Source organism: Mytilus edulis, chromosome 8 (assembly GCF_963676685.1).
Source record: "Mytilus edulis chromosome 8, xbMytEdul2.2, whole genome shotgun sequence".
Classification (NCBI taxonomy): Eukaryota; Metazoa; Mollusca; class Bivalvia; order Mytilida; family Mytilidae; genus Mytilus; species Mytilus edulis.
This window is the reverse complement of record NC_092351.1, coordinates 63,947,932-63,968,235: the sequence shown is the minus strand read 5'-3', so window position 1 is coordinate 63,968,235 and position 20,304 is coordinate 63,947,932. Positions and strand designations below refer to the sequence as shown.

Sequence of the window (20,304 nt, the reverse complement as noted above, 5' to 3'; positions counted from 1 at the left end):
ACTGATCTTTGTGACGACATCAGATCGGTACAAGGAATTCATGTGACAATAAAGTCCAATAAAGACAAAGTCTTGATATTGATTTTGTCCCAGCATTTCATTTACGGAATGATCGTGTTCCCAACCCACATACTGCAAATTTACCCCATGGATTTGGAATTGAAAACATGAACTGTCAAGTTTATGCTGTAATGAAGTGGGCACATCGCAGCATAGAAGCCTCATCAAAGTTTGACAGTGTTTGTTCATGGAGAGAATGTACGTCTGGATATGAAAAACATATTCTTGATGTTTGTAGACAAAACAACAGCAAAAGCTTCCTTATGACTGCTTGTCGTTTGCTGAAATCTTATGTCGCCAATCAGCATAAAACAAATCAGATAAGATCGGTTGCTGCTTCTCAACATTTAAAGACTATTTGTTTCTACTGCGTTACTTTTCTTACAACGCCAAGCGACCATATATCACTATCTGGGTTAAAAGATGCCTTAGGATATTTTCTCTTTTTTCTGGGTCTATGTATAGAAAGTAAAAACCTTCCTCATTACTTCTTTGGAAATCCTTGTTTATGCACTCAATTTCCTGATAGCTCGTTTGGGCATGGTCAAAAACAAAAAAACCTTTATAGCTCTATCAAATTGGAAACCTTCCAGCAAGCTTCATTAAGCTATAAGAAAATGCTAGATGACCTGAAAGGATTTTACACTGAGTTCAATCTTCTAGATTCACATCCAATAGGAAAATTTAAAGAACACTTGGGTTTTAAAACCAACTACAGAAAACTGCCAAAACCAAGTTCAATAGTGGAAACATGCATTCCCAAAATAATAGCTGTACTAATCATCATATTATGTATAACTATATGCTTTACCCATGGCCCCTCCTATATCCTGTTTCCTGTAATTTGGTTACTTCTTTGTGCTATAGGGGATATGTTCGTTGACATGTGCTGTCGTCTTTTTATCCCACAATTTATTTTCTTATCAATACTAGTACTATTCATTACAGTTATATATTTTCTTTCGTGTTCTTTCTTTTTTTTTGCCTTTATATGCATTATGATAAAATAAATTTATTAAAACTATTTGAAACATTTGAAATTATGCCAAATACTCGGTCGGGCGATAAGATTTAATGTTTGTCTTTTTCATTTTTAGTCATGGCGATGTCAGTTTATTTTCGATTTATGAGTTTGACTGTCCCTTTGGTATTTTTCGTCCCTCTTTTACAAGACGTATCTATCTCAAAGTTGTTTTTTTTTTACAGATACTCGCTTTACTTGTTCATGCCTTTTTTTCCAATTTCCATTTAATAGGAAACCTTTGAGACCAGCAATTCATGTTTTAAAAAATTGTGACAAAAATTAATTTGCATCTGTTGTACCTATGTCGTTAACCAAGAAGATAATTGAATCTCCAATGTTTTTCAGTTTCTCTTCGAGGAATCTACTTTTTACAAATTCACAAGAACACGTTGTGGTAGATGGTCATCATAAAATTTAAAAAAAAATAAACAAAGGTAATATTTTCAGTTCTTTGCTAATGTAGAAACCAATGAGTACATAAAGGTTAGGTAAAGGCAACAGTACTGTAGTATACACCGGTTCGAAATTCATAAATTGATTGAGAAAAAAACAAATCGGGACTACAAACTAAAACTGAGGGTAACACATCAAATATAAGTGTAGAACTACGACACAACAGAAACACACCAACAAAAGGTAAAACACACAGAAACGAACTAAAATATAAAAATGGCCATATTCCTGACTTGGCAAGAAGTTTCGTGTAAAATTAATTTGAAATATGGCTTTGCACATAAAACTATCGCGTACAAACCTCAATTTATGTTTTCTACTGACTTTAAATGTATTTGGAAATATCAGCAGCTCGTCCAGTATAAATTATCAACAAAAGATTAAAAGTCGATAATGAACTTGAAATCATTCTTGAAGTTCTATATTTTTGATATTGTTTTACCTGAGCAAAAATGAATTTTAATTCTTTCTACGCACGAAAATACAATAGGATGTTTCGGTCAAAGTTCACAGCACAATAGCGTGCTCGAGTACTAAGTTGTGTACAATAAGTAGATTTCGAAAAACTGTATCTATAATACTAAAATTACGAGGTCCAATTTGTCAGCCGTCATCGGGTAAAAACGACAAATCAAAGAATTCAACTCTATATATAACTAATATAGGACAATGGTGTAGATTAAAAATTACACCACTCCAGACCCTTTTGTTTTCAGCATAATTAATATTGCCAATAATTAACAAGTTCCGGGTCGAATCCGAAACCGATACAAATAGTATATTCAGCTATTACCTTATCTGTACGTTCCGCATTTGACAGGCGGACCATCAAACGGTGTATTTAGGATTTTGCTATATACACGGGTCATAATCAAAGGACTGACACTACTAAATTCAATCATTGCCAAATTGTTCCCTATTGTAGTTTAATTAAGCAATCAGCAAGACTTTCTAAGATAACTAATATAGGACAATGCTGTTGATTAAAAAATACTCCATTCCTGGCATGGATAGCCAGGACCTTTTGTATTCGAAATAATTAAGATTTCCAATAATTGATAAGTTCCAGGTCGACGGGTTCAAACAGAAAGATTTGAAAGCAGAGAAAACTGTGTATCTTATAATCGACATGACTTATCAGATGACCTTACCAATTACTAAAATAAGGCTTAGGCATAGTTATATACTTTAATTCAGTCACGGACCCGCGATATCACGGGTGTGTATTTGTGATATTAAGAACTATGTGAAACACGTTGAAAGTTGGTGTTGAAAATAATTTCAGTAGTTGTGTGCATAATTATTTTTCAAATGCTATGAGTGTTTTTGTAGTCGTTTCTTAAAAAAAAAAAAAATACTTTGAAGAAAAAACAAAGCACAGTCATTTTTTATAGCTTATCAGGGGTTGAAGTCATAAAACTTTGCTCAGTGCATGGAGCACAAAAATCATGCTCGAAACATGAAATCCAGCATTTTGATTGGTTGATTTTCGAGTACAAAAAACGGACTAGAAAGTTTTAGGACCGCAAGGCCAGGTAGTCAGGTATCTAAACATCACAAGTCTGTACCTACCGATATAAAGTGTTTATAGTGAGCAACAAAAATGTTTTTCTCGCAAAGATTTGGGAAAGGTTGAGGCTTTCGTGGAACTTTAATATAAACAATTACTATTTCGATGTGAAACTTTTACAAATGTACCAGAGGAAACTAACCTCTTGCAGATGAAATGAATGAATATGTCTAGACTTTAATGAAAGCAACTTAAAATAATTAAGATTGCTTTACTACTGTATACTTCAATATTGATGCCATACATTAAAAAAAAATCGAAGTTTGTAAAGATATTCTCGACAAGACGATGAATAATTCGGAATTCCGTTTATAGTAACTACAAACGAATTTAAATATGTTAATGCTGCTTTTTTGATTTTTTGGTGTTTTAACAAAACTTTTAAGTACTGCATTTAGGCTATTTTCTGGCGGTTAGTTTTTTATTTGTAGAGGAAACCAGAGTGCCCGGAGAAAAACACCGACCTTCGAAAGGAAAACTGACAATCCTAGTCAATTAAGATTAGATTCGAGTGCAGGTGAACAAGGGGGGTTCGAACTCACAACCTCGATGTTGACTGACTAGTGATTACAGTAGAAACTACTGAGACCACTCGACCACCGAGGCCCCTTAACAAAAATGAAAAACAGAGACTATTATTGTGTGATATCTGATATGTTGTTCCTTCGTTTGAAATCATCCTCGTTGACAACGTCTTTACAATAACTATAAAGTAATATAAACAGTTCATCTTGTAATGAGTATCACGTTTATTTGCAGATTTGATAGAAAGAAGTCAGTGATTCGATATTGACTTGATGTACATTGATGTATAACATACTTTTCTTAATTTCACTATTGGTAAATTTAGAAAAGATAAAGATTCAGAGATTTAAACTCTTTCCAACAAAGTTGGCCGTATATGTATACGGGAACATTCTCAAGTTTAAAGATTTAAAATATAAATTTAAGTGATGTCAAAAAGTACGCATCAAAAGGACGAATTCATTATTTTTTTTTCATTTTAATTTGTCGTTTTAATAATAAAAAACAGTTTTCAATTTATACATATTTGTGTGTTTGTGTTTCCTTCATCCCATCAAACAGAGCAAGCCTGTGTTGACAAACATAGCTTCTTCCTGAAAACAGTGGTTTTTACTTCTACTTTAAGTATATGTGATACATTTCTATTATCTGTGTTTATTTAACTGATCATTAAAACCCTGCCTACCGCCTCTGATCTGATTCATTTGTTAAATCGAGGGTCAAATGACCACCATAGCCTACATCTGAGGCATCACAAAACATCTGAAGTTACATTTTTAGATGTAACGTCTGTCAACTGACTCAGTTCAGAACCATTTTCATTGAACTTGTCTATATTTTTTTTAACCAAAACTAAAACTCGGCAATTGCCATCCTATTCAATACCACCAAAGAATTCCAACTGGGTTTTGCTAAAATGCAATCGTACAAAAACCGAGTTCTTAAACGAATTTCATCTCCAATTACTGCTTGTGCAAAAATAATATGACATACTATAGAAGCTAAAAACCGATCTTTCTCCAAAAACGTTCATATTGCATCCTATTTGCAAAAACAAACTGTTTATTAATAAGCATTCCTTCAATTTTACGACTCTTTTTTTTTCACTTAATCCTATTAGACCTTCGATCAAATTCAAATCAAACCCGAGTCACGTAAATATTTTCGCCGTTTCCCAAATACATTTTTCATGTACTATAACAAAACAAAACTTTCAAGATCCGACTTACCTTTTTTACTTGCTTTGCAACACTCGTATCAACTTGTTGGCAAACCAAAGGGGGGGGGGGGGGGGTAATACATTAAACACATAGTACTTATTTTACCACTTAAAACCTAAATATTTTCAATCTGAATAACAAATTTCCATATGATGATAGGCACTCTTCAAAATGATAGGAAAAACAGAAGTCAGACCTTTATTAAAGATGTTTCGAGCTGTGCTAACATCATCATATTTATAACGAAGTTTGTCTTTTGTGTTTCCTGCCACTGTTAAAGGATTGACAACATGTCGAATATGATAAACCTTGCTTATGCATTTTTTCTGTAATAACCTTCGCTAACCTATTGTTTTCAAGTTCAACCTTACCTGGTATTATCATAAACGACCTTTGTCGTAGAAAGCTCCACACAGAGATAATGATCCGACGGCGTTAGCTAACTTCTTAAAAACTGTATATTTTAGAAGGTGGAAGACCTGGATGCTTCATACTTTGTATAAAGATGCCTCATGTAACGAAGTTTCCGTCAGTCATGCGCACATATCCAATGTCCTTGACCTCATTTTCATGGTTCAGTGGTTATTGTTAAGTTTTTGTGTTTTGGTATGTTTTTCTTATACTGTTGCAATAGGTCTACTATATTTGGTGTATGTAATGATTGTAAGGTGTAAATGTCTAGCTGGCAGGTGTCATATGGTAAACATGGTAAAGCCTCTCAACAGACCATTTTTTTTATTTTCTTAAAGAGCTAGAGCCATTTTCCCGTGAATTCTTTTCATTCGATAAGATAGGTAAATCATTGTTTTAAATAGCTCGATAGATGCTAATTATAGTCCATGAAAATACGTCACATCATCTATTTTCATACTTTGAATACGTATTCCTACAAAACCAAGACCAAGACTATTGATTTTTTTATATTGATATTGTTTAATTGTTACCCTTAATGCGCATAAGGTACCATACCACGTTACTTGTCAAGAAGCCAAATATTATCGAACAAATTCAAATGGGATGCTGTTTTTCTCATTCTGAACATATGCATATCTGTATTTGTCCTGGTCTTTTAAGGTTTTATCGTCTATAAAATAAGATAATATATATTTTAACCGGAGAACATCTTGCATCAGTTGGCCATAGAACACCTTGTGTTGCTAAAACATGTTATATGGCCTTTTCTGGCATTTTAACGAAATCGGCCCTTCGTTGTGATAAAGATGCAACAGCTTCTTGAGGTTTTACCTACAATCCCGATTTGTAGTGTAATTGATTTTGTTCTGTAGTGTTGTTTTATTTTCTGATGTTTGTGTTGTTTTGAAACTTGTATACAATGGCATTATTTTAAGTTATAATGTGTATATTACACTCGCAACGCTTCATTGTTATAGTATCTATTCTCGTGTTATTGGTTATGTACAGGTACCTACACCAGTTTGACGGTAGTTGGTCCTTGCATATATGTTATAAATGTAAACACATGAATAGAAAGTTAGTCAAGACAGTCATATGAATGCACACTATAAGCAATAAGCGATACATTATTTTGTCTTTAATAAAATGATATACTAGAATACTATATAGACAAAAAGAACCAGAATGATTCTATGAATTAAGCAAACATCCGAAAAAATATGATAGAAACATTAAAATTTAATATAATAACACACAAAAAAAGCAAAAGATATGAGTGAGATTCGAACCCTGTCTTCAAAACATTCTTTTATTTGTAGTTCTATGCTCTATAAATCTCTTATTAAGAGCTATATCGGTACAATTTAGCGATGCTACATGTTACAAGTTGTTTTTTTTATGTTATAAGGACACACTAAACCAATTGCATTTTTGAAGGGAAAAGTACACAGGCACTCGTCTCAGAATTGATTTTCCTATATACCTTTATATACATAACGGTATATAGGATTTTTTTTCTGAGACGAGTGCCTGTGGAAAAGTAGTATAAATTACAACAGTCACAAAAAAAAAAAACATAATTTTTTTTGGTTTGAAATGTCCTTCTGGGGGGATTCCCTGTTTTTTTCACCTTAACACATCCTAAATTCCCCAAATTAGACTTTCATCCTTTTTTAGGTTTAAACAAGGATTAATTTTGTATAGTAATAGTTTTAGTACTATACAAATCTTTGTTTTAACCATTATTCTCTTTTCGTATTAAAGCCTCTTCATTCGGCCATTTTTTTATAATTTTTTTTTTTGGCGGATTTTTGGTATATTAAAAATCCTGGTTGGTCGGTCTGAAAAGATTTACAAAGAAATAAATGTCGGGCATGTATACTCATCTGGGTATCAAATGGATATTACAGTCATGCCTCGAAGACCTTGACTCTGCAGACGATATCTGCCAGCTGTACCATCGCCATGACTCACAAACCAAAGCCACCAACCTTGAAACAACTGCAAAACAAGTAGGACTGTACATAAATAAAAAAAGACAAAATCTATGAGGGTAAACACCAAAGTGAGATATGCTAAAATTGAAGATGTCCGAGAGTTTACATATTTGTCATCAGTACATCAGGAGGGACAGATGAGGACATTCAATCAAGAAAAAGAAAAGCTCAACAAGCCAAAAAATTGAAATCCTTAAACCAGTCTGGAGGAGCAATTAAAGCACTCAGAACAAACACCAAAATAAGGATCTTCAACTCAAATATAAAATCGATACTTTTCTATGGATCAGAAACTTGGAGACTAACAGCTGAATCTTTAGCTTTATTAAAAAATAATTGTGAATTTTAGATTTATTAAAAAATATTTGTGCTCTCCTTTTATGTTTTTCTTCCTTAATTTTAGTGACAAACGTTTTTTTTTTCTTATCCCAGAAATATTAGGTGTCCGTATAATTATTTATGTATGCCCCAGGTAAGTGTGCGCCGATATAAAACGACGATTCATATATAACTAATTGAACTAGGTATTGACCTTTCAGTTTCACGGGGATGTTCGTTTTTCTCTGGTTAGTCCTAGAAACTCGATCTTCAGTCTTCTTTTGATCAATGAAAACTTTCGTACAGTCAAGTAAGTTGTACTTACAATTTCTATTATTCAGTTTCAATGTTTTACTTAAATATGTGTTTATATGATGACAGATTACAATTGATTCACACATGTGATTCGTTGGTTTGAAGCCCGGGGGGAGGAGGTTGTTACTGAATATCATTTTGGGTATAACTGTGCCGACAGCACTTGCCAAATCATACCCTGTTCTAACCAGAAAACATTGAAAAACATACCCTGTTCTAAACAGAAATATCGAAAAACACACCCTGTTCTAGACATGCTCAGAAAAAGTATACCCTGTTCTAGACCCGGGTTCTAGACTTATCTTAAACAGTTAAATAAGCGATCTTGTTCTAGACAAATACTTTGTTTTAAAAAAAGATTGTGTTCTCACAAGCAGGGCATGAAAAAGCGACCCTGTTCTAACCAACAGACATGAAAAAGGGACCCTGTTCTAACCAGCAGGGCATGAAAAAGCGGTGACATCCCATTAGTCCGACAGCCATTATTCCGACAGCCCAGTACTCCGACAGCCCACTATTCCGACAGCCCATTACTCCGACAGCCCATTATTCCGACAACCCTTTACTCCGACAGCCCATTATTCCGACAATGCGTTTTTCTTATGTGTATGGGTAAATTTCTCTAAAAAGACCAACTTCGTTCTCTATGATATGTGTGGTTGTTCGTCTTGATTACAATTATTCTTTCCATGCGGGATATTTGTCTCGGTATATTGGAGTTGATACACATGCTTATAGTAACTGCTCATTCCTTACCCTTGTCCCACTTTCGTTTTACGTGTCTAGGTACAATATACTTTATTTATCTTTTATATTTCGTTGTTTGTGTGTCCACTATCCGTGCTGTTCTAGTTCGCTATGTTTTGCATGTGTGTCTTGATCTACCTTCTTTAACTACATCTTCGGTTCCCCCTTTTCGCCTACTAGGAAAGTGATGTTTCCCCCAATATTAACTACATAAATAAATATATCGGAGTTGGATAACACTATCCGCCCTCTTTGGTCGCAACACTTTCTCTCCTTGTGTCACTCATCTGAGTTTTATTTAAATTAATTTTGTCGCAGAAATAATGGACTAATGTAAAAATGAGAAAAACAAAGAGACAAATACATACCCAGATCCTTAGATATAAGAAGACAAATAGGACAAAATATGTGCTCAGAAAAGATGAGCAATTCCAATTATGAATACGGTAACATGTTCGGGAATGTGAATCCACGAAATACGGAGACAGTACACAGCATTTCCAATAGCGATCGATCAGACATAGTCTTCTGAGAGATGAAACTCAATATATTTGTAGGGATACCGATTTTATACCCTGAGCTTATTTTAAAATCTAGAAAAATATCTCTTTTATTATGGTTGGTGGAGATGCAGGAATGATGATTTACAACAAAACTTATTACGAAAAACAAATATGACGGACATGAATATTTCGGCAACTTCTATCTAAATATATTCATAAGAAAAAGAGATATCGGGTCAGTAAATGTATATGTCATAGAAATATACAGTGAACGCATTTTGACTGCTCAAATTGAATGAGTGCAATATAAAAGCCAATAACAAACTAGTAAAAACTCTAAGATAATGTGTGACATTCTTGCCCCGCTTGTGTCTTTGTCAAATTGTCTAATTTTAAAAACTTAGTACAAATATGTGTTGTTGGAAACTTGACACTCATTTTTCATTTAAAGATTGTTTTCAAGACGAACAAAATATTTAGATATTATTGATTTTAAGAAAGGTAGTTCATATTTTAATTCAGAATCGGTGCTCTTCCATTACATTAAGAATTGAAAATGCTAGATACTAAAAAAACTGTATTGTACAGCTGATAAAGTTGAGGATGAGAGTCATTTTTCAATCCAATGCTCACTTCATAATAATTTGAGGGAGGAACTCTTTCACCATATTTCTAGCACATGTAAGAACTTTAAAAAGTTAAATAAATATGATAAATTTTCGATGTTAACACAAGAAAACTTTACTATTACGGGGGAAAATAATGATTACAGTGTTAGTTCTGTTGAATTATGGAGTACATGTCTTGATACTGACTGTTATTTGATATCAATGTGTTAGTTGTTTTTTCTATTTTGTTTTGGCTCCGATTGTGACTGAGGCTTATAGTGCTATAAAGATAATTATATCATATTAGTATTGTAAAGTCTTAATCTTGACCCAATCATTAGACTGCCGCTCCGAAAAAGTGGAGGTATACTATTTTACCTCTGTCTGTCCGTCCGCCCAACCGTCCAACCGTCAGTTCGTCCGTCCGTCCCATAAATATTTTCGTTGCATGTTTTTCATGAACTACATTACAAGGATTTCTGAAAGGTTTATTGAAGTCGGCTATATCGTGTGATGCGTTTTCAAATTCATTACTCATTACATGACAGCCAAACCACATTTTTCTCAGGAACGACAAAACAATGATTTCTGAAATTTGGTTTCAAGGTTTATAAAAGTCAGTTATACTGTGTGATGCTTTTTCAGATTCACAACTCAAAAACTTCCTGTCTACCGAAATGTTTGGGCGGGGGTATCATCAGTAGCTCGTACCATCAATGGTTGTTCTTGATTTATATGCTCTTTAAAGATTCTTGAATTTGGAAAATGAAATATTCTTTTCTGTTATATTCTATATACAGATTTCGAATTGAGTATATAGAAAGTATTCGAAATACCTTAGCCTTATGTTATATATACGGAGTTATTTCTTAAAATATGTTATTACATATCTAAACGTAATAAAACAGACAGACACATTTTATTTTACCCTGATACCCTGGTACTTAACTTGATAAGTGCCGGACTTATTGGTTGTCGGAGTATTGGGCTGTCGGAGCAATGCGTTGTCGGACTATTGGGTTGTCGGACTAATGGGTTGTCGGACCAATGGGCTGTCAGACTAATGGGCCGTCGGAATAATGGCGTGTAACCGAAAAAGCGACCCTGTTTTGCGGCACACTCATACCATCAAAAATAAAGGAAGTACCCCCCTCTCATGAATCAAGAATCACACGAGAACACATTCGGGAGATAATCCTTGTGAATGTGATTTGAAGTCAAATATGTCCTTGGATAAAAAAAAATTACGAGGTTCATTTTCTTGTCAAACACTACGATGATATGTATGTAAACTTATCTCGGAATGTAGGACGTCACGAAATTGATTGATTGAATTTAATTTTTGTTGAGAACGACCAGTGTACGGTTGCTTTAATTAAAATCACAAATTTTCAACGTTCAGTTTTCTGCATATCTTAGTTTTTAATAGGAACTAATAATCATATACCATACTATTTTCTATAAAGTTGCATTATTAGTACTTTCTCAGTACATCTGAGTTTGTCGACTATTTTCAGGTTCTATATCCCAAGTTCATGGTCCAACGACTTTAGTAATCTGAAGAGACACATAATGAGACACACGAAAACGCATACTGGACATGCTGGAGATAAAACTTATAAATGTAAAAAATGCGGTAAAAAGTTAAGTCAAGTCAGTAATGTAAAAAAGGGCATCAAAACATATTCCGGTGATACACCTCATGAATGTGGTGTATGTGATGAAGTGTTCAGTCAGCGTGGTAATTTACAGATTCACACGAGAATACACACGAGAACACATACGGGAGATAAACCTCATAGCTGTGATGTATGTGGTAAAGGATTTAGACAGCGTAGTAGTTTACAGATTCACATGAGAGTACATACGGGAGATAAACCTCATAACTGTAATGTATGTGGTAAAGGGTTTAGCCAGCGTAGTAGTTTAAAGAGACACATGAGAATACACACAGGTGATAAATACCATGAGTGCGATGTATGTGGTAAAGTTTGCAGTCAGCGTGGTAATTTACAGCTTCACATGGGAACACATACGGGACATAAACCTCATAGCTGTGATGTATGTGGTAAAGGGTTTAGTCTGCTTGGTCTGTTACGTAGACACATGAGAATACACACAGGTGAGACACCTTATGACTGTGATATTTGTGGAAAGGGGTTTAATCAGCATTATAATTTGCAGATTCATACGAGAACACACACAGAGGACACATATCATGATTGTGATGTATGTGGTAAAAGATTTCGTCTAATTGGACAATTACAAAGACACATAAGAATACATGGAAGTCATAAACACTATGGCTGTGATGTATGTGGTAAACGGTTTAGTAAGCATACATATTTACAGAAACACATGAATACACATACTGGTGATAAACCGCATGACTGTAATGTATGTGGTAAACGGTTTAGTCAGCGTACATATTTAAAGACACACATGAAGACACATGCTGATGATAAACCGCATGGCTGTAATGTATGTTACAAAAAGTTTAAACGTCCTAGTAATTTAAAACTTCACATGACAATACATACAGGTGATAAACCTCATGAGTGTGATGTATGTGGTAAATTGTTTAGTCAGCGTACATATTTAAAGAAACACATGAAAACACATACAGGTGAAAATGATCATGTCTGTGATGTTTGCGGTAAACGGTTTAGTCAGCGTGCATATTTAAAGAAACACATGGAAACACATACTGGTGATAAACCGCATGGCTGTAATGTATGTTACAAAAAGTTTAAACGTCCTAGTAATTTAAAACTTCACATGACAATACATACAGGTGATAAACCTCATGAGTGTGATGTATGCGGTAAACGGTTTAGTCAGCGTGCATATTTAAAGAAACACATGAAAACACATACAGGTGAAAATTATCATGTCTGTGATGTATGCGGTAAACGGTTTAGTCAGCGTGCATATTTAAAGAAACACATGGAAACACATACTGGTGATAAACCGCATGGCTGTAATGTATGTTACAAAAAGTTTAAACGTCACAGTCATTTAAAACGTCACATGATCATACATACAGGTGATAAACCTCATGAGTGTGATGTATGTGGTAAATTGTTTAGTCGGCTTGATTATTTACAAATACACATGAGAACACATTCAGGTAAACACACTTTATGACTGATGTATTTTGTAGAGGGTGAATTAAAGAAACGCATGAGAACACACAACTATAATGGTGAGAAAACTCAATACTTATCTGTGTTGTAAAAGATTATTCATCGTTAGTTAGTAATCAACAACGTCCCATGAAAACACATACAGGTGATAAAACTCAACAGTAAACTGTGATGTATGTGGTAAACGAGTAAGTCGACTTCGGAATTTCACGAATCACATGAGAACACATTCGGAGAATACATACAGGCGATGAACCTCAAAAATTGATGTATGTGGTAAAGGGTTTAGTAAGCTTGGAAATCTACAAAGACACATAAGAATACATACAGGCGTTGAACCTCAAAAATTGATGTATGTGGTAAAGGGTTTAGTAGGCTTGGAAATCTACAAAGACACATAAGAATACATACAGGCGTTGAACCTCAAACATTGATGTATGTGGTAAAGGGTTTAGTAGGCTTGGAAATCTACAAAGACACATAAGAATACATACAGGCGTTGAACCTCAAAAATTGATGTATGTGGTAAAGGGTTTAGTAGGCTTGGAAATCTACAAAGACCCATAAGAATACAAACAGGCGTTGAACCTCAAAAATTGATGTATGTGGTAAAGGGTTTAGTAGGCTTGGAAATCTACAAAGACACATAAGAATACATACAGGCGTTGAACCTCAAAAATTGATGTATGTGGTAAAGGGTTTAGTAGGCTTGGAAATCTACAAAGACACATGAGAATACATACAGGCGATGAACCTAACAAAGTGATGTATGTGGTAAAGGGTTTAGTAGGCTTGGGAATTTACAAAGACACATGAGAGTACATACAGGCGATGAACCTAACAAAGTGATGTATGTGGTAAAGGGTTTAGTAGGCTTGGAAATTTACAAAGACACATGAGAATACATACAGGCGATGAACCTCACAAAGTGATGTATGTGGTAAAGGGTTTAGTAGGCTTGGAAATTTTACAAAGACACACGCGAACATATATACAGGGGATTATAAGCTCCATGATTGATGTTTGTGGTAAAAATTAAATTCGTCTTCGTAATTCACAGATTTACATTAGACACAGTAATTACATGTAGATACATTTGGTTGTCAATTATTGCTGCATTTATATTTGTTTTTCGTTGACTATTTTGTAATATTCAGCATAATATAAAATAAGTGCGTTAGTTTTCTCTTTTGAAATGTTTTACACAAGTGTTTTATACTTTGTCATTCTGGGTTCTCTAAACATGCTAAAGCTTGCTATGCAGTTTGTACTTTGCTCATTGTTGAAGGTCGTACGATAACCTATTATAGGACAATATATATTTGATCTCTGATGGAGAGTTGTCTCATGTGTTATCATACCTCTTTTCTTGTCTATGTGATAATTTAGATTCAATTTACAGAGAAACATGAGAACATTTCTGTAAACATGTAAAGGGTTTAGTCAAATCAATAAATCGATTATTTACTGAGACACATGACATGAATGAGAACACCTTTGTAAAGGGAATTTGAAACAGACTGAATAAAAACCAGGAGAAAATAGTCCTGGTAAATATTTAAACAAAATGGTTCCTACGCCTGGCTGTAATGTTGTCAGTCAGGAAAATATTTGTGTAGTTTTGATGTGAGATGAGAGCTTATGGACTTGGAATCACTACATCCCCTGTGAAAAATTTCTGAAAGTATGAAATTAAGATATTACATGTAGCATAAGAGCATCTTCGACCTGCTGTTAAGATCAAAAGTATCTTTTTATACTTCTAAACTTCGGGGAAACAGTACGCTCTAAATCATGCTTTAAATATGCAATCAGAGGTATACGTTTTCAGCACAAGTCTCAATAAGAAAAAAAAATGACATAGCATGACTATTTGAATTTGAGACAAAATAGCTGTACAATGTATGAATGCTCGATATTGCTGAATTTAAAATAGACATAAATGGAGCTATGAAGTCGTGGTTTTATTCTATAACAGATTAAAAGAAATAATTCTAAATTATTACATACACATATATTACAATTATTGAATGCCAAAACTGTCTTATTATGCACACTATTGGTGTTCCATACAATCTAGACAAATAAATCATCATGAAACTTGCATAAAATCAAATATTAAACACACAAGACAGCACATTACATTAGCATGTTCTCGATTCCAATCACACGGAGCGTTAAATAAAGGAGCAACAATACCTCACTGGCTGACTAGAAGTTCAACTCAGAAACCAATTATGAACCACGGCACTGAACATCAGGTTCTTGACTTTGAAGATGCCATATCTTGCGAAGTTTTCATCTTTTATTTGTTCATGACCTCATCTACATCGTTGAAACGCAAAGGGTCTAAGACCCATCACGCAAGTTCTAATTAAGTCATTCAATAGGATGCTCACTAAAAACTCAATTTGCATGTGAAATTAAAATTAAATGTTTGTTGGGTGACTACTCTAGATGTGAGGCTGTTCTTGAATGCCTCTGCATCTTCGATATTTATGTCTTATTGGTAAGGTATTCACTATTGTAGTCTGATGTTACAAAGAAATAAGCTGTATTTGTAGGAGAGACAATATCTGAAAATGTCTAATTTGATAAGATACTATAAAAACACATGTACTGTTATATTGCTGACAACGAAATAAGCTCAGAAGGTACACAAAAAGCTGTAGCAGGAGAGAACAACACTATTATTCTTCTCTAAATTATGATCTTTAGGGAGTTCGGATTTATCAAACTGGCTGCCAATTGCCTATATATACATGACATTACTAGAGGTCAATTTTTGGTCTTTCAAACATGTTCACTGGTGAAAAAACCCCAGTGGTTACAGGAGGGAAATCACCTCTTGGGACAAACTTTAAAAGACCCTTAACATGCGAAATTGTACCATATGCTTTAGCTATAATAAAATCAGATCAGTAAGGGACACGTTTTCTATATGATCTATCATATTGGTGGAAATCCGAAGCCTGTTTACTTAATTAGGATATTCTTTGAATGAATCAGTTTTCAGAATACTTCACCGGACAACAGGGGGGGGGGGGGGGGTGAATATCAAAATTATAACATTATATTAGAAATATAAAAAAGGGTATAAATGTCAATAGTTGGTGCATTATATACTCAGTCACAATGATGGAATTTAGTAGTGTCAACCCTGTGATTATGACCAGTGTATATAGCAAATCCTAAATACACCGTTTGGTGGTGCGCCTGTCAGATGCGGAACGTGCAGATCAGGTAATACATAGGTGAATATACTATTGGTATCGGTATCGGATTCGACACGGAACTTGTATTGTATTGGCAATGAAAACGAAAGGGTCTGGAATGGTGTAATTTGTAATCAACACTATTGTCCTATAAATAAAGTTGAATTCTTTGATTTGTCGTTTTTACCCCATGACGGCTAACAAATGGGACCTCGTTATTTTAGTATTAGAGATATATAGTTTTCTGATATTAACTAAAGTCTGTAAACTACTGAAATAGATACCATTGGTACACTTGACAGGATAGATAACCTTGATATAACCGAACATACGGTGATATCGCATGACCTCCTTGTCATTTAGATAAACAAAATTGTGTAAAAGAAGAAAAGGATACTTTTAGTTAAATTATTGACATTCTTTACGCTGACATTTTCGGCGCAGGAAATTTACATCGTTGATATGTGTACTGATACAGCTTCGATTGAGATAAAATCCAGCCATTCAGCTTCAAAATGTCACTAGCAATTAACACGTCTAAAATGTCTTATTATATGCTTTTTTTTTAAAGTTATAACAACTTTTAGAAGATAATTATTATCAAGGAATGAATAGCTATCGTGTACTTCAGTAGTCCGAGATTACTCGGACGTCCAACGGCTGTTTTGCCAGACAAGCTGGGGCCGTGGAGCTTTTTATACGCTGGCCTAAATCAGACTCAACGGGTGCTGTTGGGGTAGTAGTTACGATTTCAGTTTGTCCATCTGGGTTTTCCGTAGGTCTATGTCTGTGACTATCCCACAGATCCGTCTGGCCACGCAAAACGGCTGTTTTGCCAGACAAGCTGGGGCCGTGGGGTCCCACGGCCCCAGCTTGTCTGGCAAAACAGCCGTTGGACGTCAGAGTAATCTCGGACTAGTACTTCAGAAACAAGGTTGAGGGAGTACCACGCCCCCGTAGTGGGGACTATCAAAGTAAAGATGACCGTTCTCCATTTCTACTTTATAGAAGAGCGTAATTATCTACTACAAGAGAAACCTGATATATTAGGTTTATTACGTTTGTTGTTTAAGGCAAATGTACTGTACCTTTCTGTATTGTTATATGCTATTCACATTTGTGTCGGTTAAAAGCTCATTAGAGCTTATGTTTGTCTATGTTTGTATACCTTGCCGACTCTAAATAAAACATACCAAGTCTGGCCCAGGACCACAATTAATGATCCCGCATTTCTTTGTACACGAATATAGTTCCCTTTAATTTTTTCTTTATTTTTTTCTTTCCCTTTCTCATATACTTCTTAGTTTTTTTGGGGTGGAAATGAAAGAAGAGAGCTGAAATAAACTTTTGGATGTTTTATTTTAACTGATTTTGATAAGGAAAGAGTGGTTAGGCAAGGTGCAAAAAGGTACTATTTACACTTTTGAATTTCGGAACATCGCTTGACTTGCCTGTAGGGATATAGATGTGTATTGGCCAAATTTGTATGATGTAAACATGAAATTTTTCTGAAAATTTTGTATATTTTTGGACTTGTACTGTACATTACACACACAAAAAAAAAAAGAACAAATTGTTTTAATGCGACAAAACATTTATAAAAACTGATATAGGAATTAATTGTAGTCTCAATACGGTAGTCTCGGGATCATGGACAAGCTGAACTTAATGAATGAAATATGTAATGATTTAATCCGTATTTTCGCTCATTTTTATTTATAAAAAATGGTTACAATAAAGACAATAAAAGAAAGTTTCCAATGGTTATAACTTTAATTTATAGAGTTAAAAGATATTACAGTTGCATAATGAGTCTGGTGAAGAGGAACCTTGAGGGATCCTGTACTGGCATCAAATATAAGTAACTATAAGAAAGTAGTATAAATCAAGAATGATTGTAACATCTGTCAAACGAAGTCCTTATACATATACATACTCCAAGGATTATATATATCATTCAGTTAATTATAACTCGAAAAGCGAGAATACAAATAAAGTTTAGGAGAGAGATCTCAACAATTTATTAAATTTCATTCACAAAGTAAATAAAACGTTAAAAATACATGCATAAACTGCTTATTTTCTCGAGAACATAGAGACTACAGTTAGATTGGTAATAATCTTAGCTAACAATCAAAAATAATAAACAATAGCACTGATAAAAATATATCTCTTTTCCCAATAATTAAACGCAAGATATCTCATAAGTTACAAATTTGAACCTATTTGTATGTATAATAAAAGAAAAATTCTTTTCCGTTATGCAAGGGATACACCATTGAATTTATAGGCCCAGCCATTTTATGGTATTCAGAATAAAGAGTATTATCTAATCCTGATTGGTCGGTATGTGCGCCCGTTAATTTGTTTTATTATTAAAGACTTCGTGCACTCTGCTTTATACAGAAGGCAAAACAAAAATAAAATTCCGTAGCACTAACGGCACTGAGGTAACTTTTCAACGCTAGGACATGACACGTAATTTTAAGGGGAAAATTGACAGGCATGGACGATAAGTACAAAATACGCTAAGAAAAGCACAGCGAACCTATATTTTATTGTCCAAAAAATACTGTCCCAATAACTTTTCTTTGATTCTAGCAAGGTTTTGTTAAAAAAAAAATCACTTTCTAAAGTCTGTATCACGAAAAAGGCTGCCATTGTCGCCTATGGTGAAATTAATTGTTTATTTCAATCTTTAACAATGTTCATGTACATTTGTATCAGTAGATTGATATGTAATTTTGTCAGTTCAAAAATTAGAAATACTTCAGATAGTGTTGGCTTGACAAACAAGCAAATATATGTTTAAGTGGGGGTGATTACAACCAATTCGTACATATACGAATAGTAATAAATAAATGAAAGATTAAGATTTCATGCTTTTTTGAAAATTTGAATTCTTTGTATTGTAATAAGAATAAAAATTGATCTATGAATTCCTTGTGCTTTGTTAACACACAAACATGTCAATGGAGAAAGTATATGGTTTATTGATGGGGATCTCGACCATCCGGTTGATACCTCTGCTGGTGTACTATCAGTCCCCGGTATCACCACTTAGTAGTCAGTATTTCGGTACTGACATGATTTAACAAACTTTGATAAAATTGTCCGTTAATAAATTATGAAATTATTATGAAACTAAGGTTTCAACTCCCTCAGGCAAAAGTTGGCTTTAGATGAATTTGACTATCTTTTTTAGGTATTTGACATATAGTTCTTCAACGAAATCAATATTTTTTTCAAAATCAAGTAAATAATATATTGATCGAAGCAAAATTTGATTAAATATCTATTGTTAAAAAGTCCATATTTCGACAAAAAAACAAAGAATATTAAGAAATCAACATACGATTTTTGTTAAAAAATTATATGTCAGACAATTCCCATATTTTAAAATGAAATGCGCTGGGTGAATTTAGTTTTTAACCTTTTACAGCAGTTGTATACATTTTCTTCAGGCGAATAAGCTGTATTAGAAAAAATATTTTTATGCAAAACCTACTAAAATCATAATTATAGGGAATAAAATCATTTATCATATACTTAAAGAAAATTCCACATGCTACATTCTGCATATGTAATACAAATTGAAGTAAGAAGCCCTTGCCTGCATACCTTGGTATATGGGGCAATATGCGTAATTGTTTCTCCTGGAACGGTAATGGTAACGTTTCTTCTGTAGCTCAGACCATATCGTAAACTTGTATGTATATGATGGCTTGTTTCGAAGCTGAAACATTTTCACATATGTGGTTTAATTTTCGGGTACGAAGTGTGATTCATTTTTCCGTAAATTAGCATACCTCGATAATACTTTTGTGATGCGGCTCTTCATGGTAAAAAGTCCCTTTTTTCACACAATACTCTATACTATTAAACGAGAAGACCTCATTTTGTGTGTCGCTTCTCTTCCTTCCACAATAAATTAATCTATCATGCCTCTGTGTCCTATAGGTACCATGCATAGTAGCATTTGTCATCCATTCTTATGATAACATAGTTTGGGTTATTTCGGGAGAAAAAAAAAATGCGTCCGGATATTTTTCCCGTCATTGGACGAAATTTTAAGTCAGACTAGACTTCCGGTTTGCGTTTTTCTTACTTTGAACCTACAAAGATTATGAATAAAGTGTATTTGCTATCTTCTATCATTTTCAAGTTAACTATCATCGGCGGTCACAGA

General features: G+C 34.0%; 1 protein-coding gene across 2 annotated transcripts; it reads left to right on the top strand.

Moving 5' to 3' along the window:
- Positions 1 to 7,769: 7,769 nt before the first annotated feature.
- On the top strand, positions 7,770 to 14,086 carry LOC139486065 (zinc finger protein 271-like). Of its 2 annotated transcripts, XM_071270756.1 has the most exons (3): positions 7,770 to 7,891; positions 11,272 to 11,876; positions 12,918 to 14,086. In XM_071270756.1, the coding sequence occupies exons 2-3, from the start codon at positions 11,327 to 11,329 to the stop codon at positions 12,989 to 12,991; spliced, it is 624 nt and encodes a 207-aa protein (XP_071126857.1). In that variant the 5' UTR covers positions 7,770 to 7,891; positions 11,272 to 11,326; the 3' UTR covers positions 12,992 to 14,086. The 2 variants fall into 2 exon arrangements, with proteins under 2 accessions (XP_071126857.1, XP_071126856.1); XM_071270755.1 differs by having other exon boundaries at positions 11,272 to 14,086.
- Positions 14,087 to 20,304: the final 6,218 nt, after the last annotated feature.